The 9,877-nt window shown below is 39.6% G+C and overlaps 1 protein-coding gene across 1 annotated transcript; it reads left to right on the top strand.

Moving 5' to 3' along the window:
* The first annotated feature begins 2,476 nt into the window (after window positions 1–2,476).
* Window positions 2,477–4,659, top strand: LOC308100993 (E3 ubiquitin-protein ligase TRIM39-like). Its single transcript, XM_080450239.1, has 2 exons — window positions 2,477–2,524; window positions 2,766–4,659. Exon 2 carries the CDS (start codon window positions 2,775–2,777, stop codon window positions 4,422–4,424), a length of 1,650 nt encoding a protein of 549 aa, XP_080306365.1. The 5' UTR covers window positions 2,477–2,524; window positions 2,766–2,774; the 3' UTR covers window positions 4,425–4,659.
* Window positions 4,660–9,877: the final 5,218 nt, after the last annotated feature.

Raw genomic sequence — 9,877 nt, 5'->3', positions numbered from 1 at the left:
AGCTCTCGATCTAATTTGTGGAAGCATCTGCAATGGCATACATACTGTGAGGTTTGATAGGCTGTAATGTGTGCAGTTTGCTGTTTGTTTCAATCTTTTATTAAAGATAATTATTGTTCCAATTATATGCAGAAAAACTGTCTGTTATGTTTTTTTTTAAATGTAATCAATTAAGTCAATTATATATATCGCTGCTGTCGGGCAGAAACCTCTTATCTCCATATTCTACCTTTTTGTTTTTTTGTAAATTAATGCCCTACTTGATCATACTACAGCGTCACAAAAAAGCATGTGTGACGCTGTACGAGCGACGGATTTTGAGCTTATTGATCTGCTACTTTTGCTATTTTTGAATTTTAATTCTGAAAAGTAACAGTTTTGGACATATGAGGTTTCCACCCGACAGAGACGATATATAGCAGAGAGAGAGAGTGTGTTCATAAATGATTTAGCTTACATTTTTATTTTCCTGTGTGTGAGACTGTTGAAATTGTGTCTAAATTACTTTCTTGTTATAATGACTTGTTTAATTTTATTGCATTCCAGTTGAAGTTGTCTATCAAGAATATTAACAATGTTTTATTGATGCAATTTCTATAAAACTGTTAATTGAAAATATTTAATGTAAAGATTCTGATGTTAATGATTGGTTCTTTTATGTAGCTGTGTGTTTTCAATTATAGAAAATGGAAAATGTGATTCTTCAAAATAAATCAGCTATTGTAATTATGTGCAAATGCCTGTGTGTGCACTCATTGATTTTTACTCACTTTGTAGTGTTTGGAGTGCAGAAAGAAGAGAAACAAATAAAAGTGTGGCGTTCTCATGTCATCAACCACTTTCATATTACTATTAGAGATTAATACAGTAAGTACCATGACAATGGTGTGTCTGTGGTCGGACATAATTGTTCAGCTCTGAATGTGTTAACTAAAAACACATACAAATAGGTCTAAAATTGCATCATGTCATAAAGCCTAGTTATGCATCTTAACTTCAAAAACAAGCAATACATAAAATACATAATGTTTTCCTTATCTTTTGAATGTTTAAATGTTGGTCATATAAACATTGATTTTATATGAAGAACAAGGCATTCTAATAACACCTACGCATGTTTTATTCCACATATGAGTGCCCAACAACAGAGGTGAATTTGTGTGTAAATACCGAACAACAATCTCGTATTTGAGTTTAGGATTAAATCTAATCTGAGTGTACGTATGCTTCATGAATGAGGCCCAGTGTTATTTTCTAACTTTTTAATGAACTAAATGGCCTCACATTCAAGGATTCGGCCGATATGATTACACTAGTATTTTATCTGCACATGTAACAATGATTGCACATGCAGTTCTATCAGTACGCACTACGCAGTTATAATCATACACATTTTATTTACTAACGTTCATAGTAATGAACTTAGTATTGTATATAAGGCCTTCTGTCACATGTTACAGTTCTTAAATTAGCCATTAATTATGTTCTGGCCCACCATCTAATGGCTCATAATGCCATTTCTAATGTATAGTCTACTGTTTGAATGGATGTTGTGTCTAATGTATAATTTACTGTCTGAATGGATGTGTCTAATGTATAGTCTACTGTCTGAATGGATGTGTCTAATAGTCTACTGTTTGAATGGATGTGTCTAATAGTCTACTGTCTGAATGGATGTGTCTAATAGTCTACTGTCTGAATGGATGTGTCTAATGTATTAGTCTACTGTCTGAATGGATGTGTCTAATGTATTAGTCTACTGTCTGAATGGATGTCAAGAATATCATTCAATGATAAAAAAGACACAAACCTCATAAGTTGTAGCTTCAACTCTTACATGAAGACTTGTTTCACAATCCTCATCACCTGCAGTGACAGTTGACAGGGCCTTGGTGACTCTTTTACACACACACACACACACGCACGCACGCACGCACGCACGCACGCACGCACGCACGCACGCACGCACGCACGCACGCACGCACGCACGCACGCACGCACACACGCACACACACACACACACACACACACACACACACACACACACACACACACACACACACACACACACACACACACACACACACACACACACACACACACAATGATTATGATTTCAATAAATGAAGAAACTATTTAATATAATTAACACCAGCCAAAAAAGCGCACTTTTCAAATCTAAAGGCAAAGTGGCAGAGGCTCATTCCCCCCTTGGGCCATATATGTGCACACGCCTGCAAACCAAAGAGATCAATATGAACATGTCACTATGGGCACCTGGGTTCTACCAGAATATTGGTAGAAAACGAAATGAAATGAAAAGGTTTCAAAAGAACAAGAGGATGACTGGAGGAGAGAAAGGGAATGAGAAAGAGACGGACAGAGAAGAGTGGAGGATGTGAAGGGTTAACATTACAGTACAAGGAGGAGTTCCTCAGTAAATCTAAAGAGAAAGTAAGACGGTGATAGTAGTTAGGCAGCGCACACAATCTCTACAAATCTCAGAACTTTTACAGAAAGACAGGTGAGTACAGCGTATAGTGATTTGTTATTCATTAACAGAGAATAACATGTATTAAAGTGTCCAGAAATGATCTTCACATATTTTCATATTCCTTGAAATCTTTGGTAAAAAATAATATGTCTCAGTGATGTAACTGTCAACATTGCTCTGTTCCAAAACAATCCTGATCAGATTGATTCATAACCAATAAGCTGTAAGAAGTATCATTCAGGAACTACATTTCTTTCACTTTTATTCTCAGTGTGTAGAAATGGCGTGTGCCGGCAGCCTCCTGTCTGAAGAGCAGTTCCTGTGTTCTATCTGTCTGGATGTGTTCACTGATCCAATCACCACTCCATGTGGACACAACTACTGCAACACCTGCATCACACATTACTGGGACAGTAGTGATTTGTGTCAGTGTCCGCTATGTAAAGAAACCTTCTGTAAGAGACCTGCATTCTCTGTTAATAAAGTCCTCTCTGAGATGGCTGATCAGTTCAGGAAGTCAAAGCAGCTGAAAACCACTTCAGCCACAAACCAATTACCTGCTAAAACAGATGAAGTCTCCTGTGACATCTGTTCTGAGAACAAGGTCAAGGCTTTGAAGTCCTGCCTGGTGTGTCTGACCTCCTACTGTGAGACTCACCTGGAGCGTCATCAGACAGTCCCAGCATTAAAACGACACACACTAATTGACCCTTTAAAGAACCTGGAAGACTATATGTGTGAGAAACATGACCGACCTCTAGAGCTGTTCTGTAAGACTGACCACATGTGTATTTGTCAGTTCTGCACCGAGTTAGACCACAAGTTACATCAAATTGTGTCTATGAAAGAGGCTTATGAAGGAAAGAAGGTGGAGCTGGGAAAGACAGAGGCTGAAGTTCAGCAGATGATCCAGGACAGACAACTGAAGATTCAGGAGGTCAAACACTCAGTAAAGCTCAGCAAGAATGACGCAGACAGAGAGATAGCAGACAGTGTGCAGGTCTTCACTGCTCTGATCAGCTGTATTGAGAGAAGCCAGGCTGAGGTCATAAATGTGATTGAAGATCAGCAAAAAACAACAGAGAAACAGGCTGAAGGCCTTCTTAAAGAGCTGCAACAAGAAATCATTGAGTTAAAGAAGAGAAGCTCTGAACTGAAGCAGCTCTCACTCACTGAAGACCACCTCCACCTCCTACAGAACGTCACATCCATCAACACTGGGTGGAGACTCACCAAGGACTGGACAAAGTTCAATGTCCATCAGTCTCCACACCTGGGGACTGTGAGGACAGCTGTGGCTCAGCTGGAGAAGACACTCAGTCAAGAGATGGAGAAACAGCTGTGTGATGCTGCTGAGCTGTGGAGGATCCAGCAATATGCAGTGGATGTAACTCTGGACCCTGATACAGCATACTGCAAACTCATCCTGTCTGAGGATGGAAAACAAGTGAGTCCTGGAGATGTGAAGAAGAATCTCCCAGACAACAAAGAAAGATTCTCCCCTCGTGTCGCTGTCTTAGGAAAACAAAGTTTCTCCTCAGGAAGATTTTACTATGAGGTTCAGGTTAAAGGGAAGACTGAGTGGTCTTTAGGAGTGGCCAGAGAGTCCATCAACAGGAAGGGAAAAATCCCACTGGCACCCAACGACGGTTACTGGTCTATAGTGTTGAGGAATGGAAATGAGTATTTTGCTGCTGCTGGCCCTGCGGTCCTCCTCCCTGTAAGAAGGAAGCCCCAGAATGTGGGAGTGTTTGTGGATTATGAGGAGGGTCAGGTCTGCTTTTATGATGTAGAGACCAGAGTTCATCTTTACTCTTTCACTGGCTGCACCTTCACTGAGAAACTCTATCCATACTTCAGTCCCAGTTCGAATAATGGTGGTATAAACTCTGCTCCTCTGATCATCTCTCCTGTCAGTCACACAGATTAGACTAAACCTCAGCTTCAGATGAAAAGGTTAGTTTTCATTTAAGACAATACATGTGTATTTGGAAGGTTAATTTACAGATATATCTGCCAGTTCAAATCAAGCCATCGATTACTGTTGCTCCTATTCTATGTCTGTGAGACTGTTGAAATGTTATCTGCATTTCTTTGTTAGTACAAAGACTTGATTGTGTGTTTTATTTTATTGCCTTCAAGTTCGACATTTTCATTACTTAAAGAGCATGAATAATAATGTTTTATTGTCAGAGTCTTGTACTTTAATGCAATTACTATAGAACTGATATTAATGATTGGTTCTTTTATGTAGCTGCATGTTAGCAATTATAGAAGATGGAAAATGGGATTCTTCAAAATAAATAAGCATTTGTAATTATGTACAGATGCCTGTGCACCAATTGAATTTTTTTAATTCACTTTCTAGTGTTTGTAGTGCAAAAAATAAATACAAATAAATAAAGAATGAAATTCATTGGGGATTTGTTTTCCTAGAGTGTAGAATAAAATCCTTAGGGCACGCTCCCACCAAGAGTTGGCTGGCCGCTGTTAAACGCAGGTTGTGCGCGGCAACAGTTTTTTGCAGCCAGCGGATTCAAAAAAACGCTGTGACACACCTGTCACTCACATTCAAGACCGTCCCCGTAGCTCGCACCGCCTGCTGCCTTGAGCACCATGGTGCTTCCTGAATCCTGGGACGGTCTGCCTTCAACTCACCCGATTGGACAGAGGGAGAAAATCGGCTCCTGCCTCCAGCAGTTTTATGCTTAGTCACGGAGAGCAGATAAACGCAAGGTCTGCGCGACAAGCGGAAAAATCTGCTCTTGTGTGAATCCACGCATTTACATTGACAATGCATTGGCAGATTCTGCCCCAGAGGTAAAATAAATCCACCGCACTTTTATTTTACCTCTGGGGCAGAATCTGCCAATGCTTTGTCAATGCAAATGCGTGGATTCCTGGTCTTGCGGATTTTTTCCAAGATAAAATAAATTATTTATAAAAATAAATAAGTACATTTATCCATTCGTAAAAACCTACAAATGTAACCAATTATGGGTCCATTTTGGTCCATTTGTACACTTTTACATGTGTACACTCTTGGCATCAGAATGTACTGTATTTACAAAGTAAACATACTCTTTCTTTTATTTCAACATTCATCAAACTATAAAAAAATAATTGTTTGTAGGTTTTTTTATAATAATATTCCAAATTTACAAAATAACTTGTAATTCCAGTTTTCAAATAATTGTAGTGCTGTAAAAAGTATGATATTTACCTTTGAGATGTGATGGAGTAGACATAAAATTGGAAAAATTTACACACTCAAGCAACGTAAAATAAATAAATATCAGCACTCGTTTTGACCAGGGGCAGGAGTAGCCCTAGAATGTCTGTGATCTTACATACATTTCATGTATTACAAATACACAGTCATAGATCACCCTCGTCGACGCACTGTGTAGTGACCATCTGCGCGGCCATAAAAGTGCTCTAAACTCCGTCTGTACTCACCCAATAATTAATTCCTAAGACTTGGAGTCATATTTTGTCCTCTAGTTTCATATCCATTTGAAAGTTCTGCCAGAAAACGTGTGTTTAGTCAAATATCTCCACTTTTCCACGAGTTGCACACGGACGACTTTCTGTACGACTTGAGTGATGGACCAAATTCGAAGTTTGGGTAAATTCGGTCCATCACTCAAGTCGCGCCTCCTAGCTCCGTACAGAAAGTCGTCCGTGTGCAACTCGTGGAAAAGTGGAGATATTTGACTAAACACACGTTTTCTGGCAGAACTTTCAAATGGATATGAAACTAGAGGACAAAATATGACTCCAAGTCTTAGGAATTAATTATTGGGTGAGTACAGACGGAGTTTAGAGCACTTTTATGGCCGCGCAGATGGTCACTACACAGTGCGTCGACGAGGGTGATCTATGACTGTGTATTTGAAATACATGAAATGTATGTAAGATCACAGACATTCTAGGGCTCGGGCAGGAGGTGCGATGACTGACAGCCCTAGAAGAGAGTGTAGATCTCTTCTAGGCGAATGTTCCACTCAGAATAAGGATGACAGGGTTCAAGTGGTTATGTTGTGCATGGCTCCTGTTCAATAAAAAAAATAAAACAATAATTAACTAAATTATATTTTAGACAAAGTGCAATTTTACATACATTGTATATCGTCTCTGTCGGGTGGAAACCTCGTATGTCCTCATATGTCCAAAACTGTTACTTTTCGGGACTCAAATTCAAAAGCATAAATAGTAGCAGATCTACAAGCTCGAAACACGCCGATTCGCACCACGCTACGAGCTTGTACATCTGCTACTTTTGATATTTTTGTGTGATGCTGTAGTATGATCAAGTAGGGCGTTAATTTACGAAAAAAACACAACAAGTTAAAATATGGACTTATGGAGATAAGAGACAGCAACGATATATTCTATGTATTAATTTGTATTTGTTTCATCAGAAGCATTATGCAGTATGAACCATTATGTTCCACCAGCAAAGGCTTTTACATGTTGACTGTATTTGAACAGAGAGAACAAGATGGAGAGAGAGACTGGACAACACAACATGGTAAACACATGAGATGTTCTGAAAAGGTTAAAGCGTTTAGCTGCTATTGTCTGTTTAATCACAGCCTGTAGTTGAGTGAGTGGGAGGGAGAACATAAGAGGAGAGAGAGAGAGAGAGAGAGAGAGAGAGAGAGAGAGAGAGAGAGAGAGAGAGAGAGAGAGAGAGATCGAAAGATCGAAACAGCAGATCTACAACATCACAATGTGTTGCCATGCAGTGAAATGCTGTGAGCTTGTAGATGTGCTATGTTTGAAAAATCGTGAAACATTTAGAAATAGACACATTTTTAATAGCGGAACCAAAATATTATATATATATAATTTTTTTTGTGACAATTTGCTTTACATTTCTGCCCAAAACTAGAGATGTCAGGGTTGAAGTGATTAATCACACTAATGAATTCTGACGGGGGCAAAAAGGGTGTCAGGGTTTTAACCCATTCAATCCGGGAACGCATCTGTGTCACATTAGATTTATTTGACTATTCAAAAATAGGAGATATACAAGCTCATCTCAAAATACGTTTTCATTAGCGGAACCGAGTGCAGCTTGTAGATCTGCTATTTTGGAGGTTTTTCTTTTGAAATATTATGTGCAAATCTTTTAATATTTATATACATTTTTATCTCAAATCTTTGCTTCTGGGGGTCCCTGCCTGGAACCAAATATTTTGAGATGAAAAAGTTTGAGAACTACTGATATTATAGCAACATAAGTAAAAAAAAGAAAAAAAAAGAAATTGATTTAGAATACATTTGTAGAATCCCCGGAAGCAAACATTTGAGTTAAACATTTTTGCTTTAAAAAACATATTTATTCAAAGATTTGCTCAAAGAAGAAAATAATGGCTATGGCTAAAACATCTAAAATGACATCTCTGTCCATCATCCTTGTTCACTCAAAATCCCTGTGTGAATATCCCTTTAGAATTAAAGCTGCACTATGTCACTTTCCTCTTCTACCCCGGATTTGAACCCGGTTTCCTGTGCATGTGCTGCAATTTGTGATAGAGCTTGCCTGCTTGCTCAGGGGATACAATATTATTGTATTAACATACGCTACCATACAGATTGGACAAAATTAAGTCAGTATTGTCCCTGTGAACTGACTGCAGACATGCAGACACCAGTTCTACCCCAACACCACCTGAAGAGGTTAGTATTCACGTAATGCATCATCAATTAGTTCTTACTTAAGATAACAATTCATAATACATGGTTAATTAACCACTAACCCGTGTCCATTTTTATAAAGTGATACCATTTAATGGAAAGGAATTGATCTCCATTCATGGAAAAACACAACTACCAGATATTTTACTCACACTACCAGGTATTTGATTCAGAGTATTAGGTATCTGACTCTAAATACCAGACATTTCACTGAAACTACCAGATATTTGACTCAGACTATCGGGTATTTGATTCAGAGAACTAGGTATTTGACTCTAACTACCAGACATATGACTCAAACTATCAGGTATTTGACTCAACATCTCCCCATGTCAGATGAGATGAAAATAGTTCTAACTGTTCCAGCTAGAGATTAGGACCAGGCGTGGTTCCCGGAGGTCTATGAGGAGGACTGGACCAGGGTGCGTTTGATTCAGTGGTCAGAAGCGGGTCTTGAATCCAGACAGCTCCAGTTTGTCGATGGATCGCTCGTTGGTGAAGGTAGCTCTGGTGATACGACATGTAGGACTGCCTTTTTTACTCAACCACACCTTCCTATGGATGGATGGATGGATGGATGGGTGGATGGATGGATGGATGGATCAAGGAATAGATGGATGGATAGACACATACAGTACAGTAAAAGAGAGGAAGAGAAAATGCATTACTTTTTACATTCATTACACATACATTCTGACTAAACCATTTGTACCTCGACTGCAACTCTGTTGCGATGTGGACTTGTTTTATTGAAACTTCCATTCTGATGTCATGCATCAATATTCTCATTAAAACACTGTCTCTACTGAGTAACTAAACGCACTGAGCTCCATTCAAGGATCACTCAGTATCACTTCTTTTACCTCAACCCCTAGCACTCCTCTCTCCTTGGTACAATACCTCACCGACGTATGTTGGTTACTTGTTCACATATCATGTTATTTAGAAGATCTGTCTGTATGCTTCACCACAAATGCTAAGTGTGTGTGTGTGTGTGTGTGTGTGTGTGTGTGTGTGTGTGTGTGTGTGTGTGTGTGTGTGTGTGTGTGTGTGTGTGTGTCTGTGTGTGTGTGTGTGTGTGTGTGTGTGTGTGTGTGTGTGTGTGTGTGTGTGTGTGTGTGTGTGTGTGTGTGTGTGTGTGTGTGTGTGTGTGTGTTGTACACTCTGTTATACATACTGTAGGTGTTTACATTCATTGCCTGTCTGAGGTCAGAGGTTTGGACTAGAGGGGATTTATCTGAGAAGAAATACAATGACCACCCACCCACCCGCGTGCGCACACACACACACACACACACACACACACACACACACACACACACACACACACACACACACACACACACACACACACACACACACACACACACACACACACACACACACACACACACACACACACACACACACACACACACATACACAGAGATAATCAGGGAGAGAAACCACCTACTCTCTCTCTCTCTCTCTCCTCTCTCTCTCTCTCTCTCTCTCTCTCTCTCTCTCTCTCGATCCTGCACCAGTGCACCATCCACCCACATGAATCATTCCTCAACTCTTCCTATCTCTCTTCTTTCATCAGTCTCTCTCCTCTTATACTACGTTTTCCTCTCTCTCTCTGAGATCTGATTGGTTCTCTGCATGTTGGAGTTTTTCCTCTATCGCCCACCCACCCTC

Source organism: Gymnoscopelus braueri (assembly GCF_963280865.1).
Source record: "Gymnoscopelus braueri genome assembly, chromosome: 14".
In the NCBI taxonomy this organism is placed as follows: domain Eukaryota; kingdom Metazoa; phylum Chordata; class Actinopteri; order Myctophiformes; family Myctophidae; genus Gymnoscopelus; species Gymnoscopelus braueri.
This window is presented reverse-complemented; position numbering and strand designations above follow the sequence as displayed.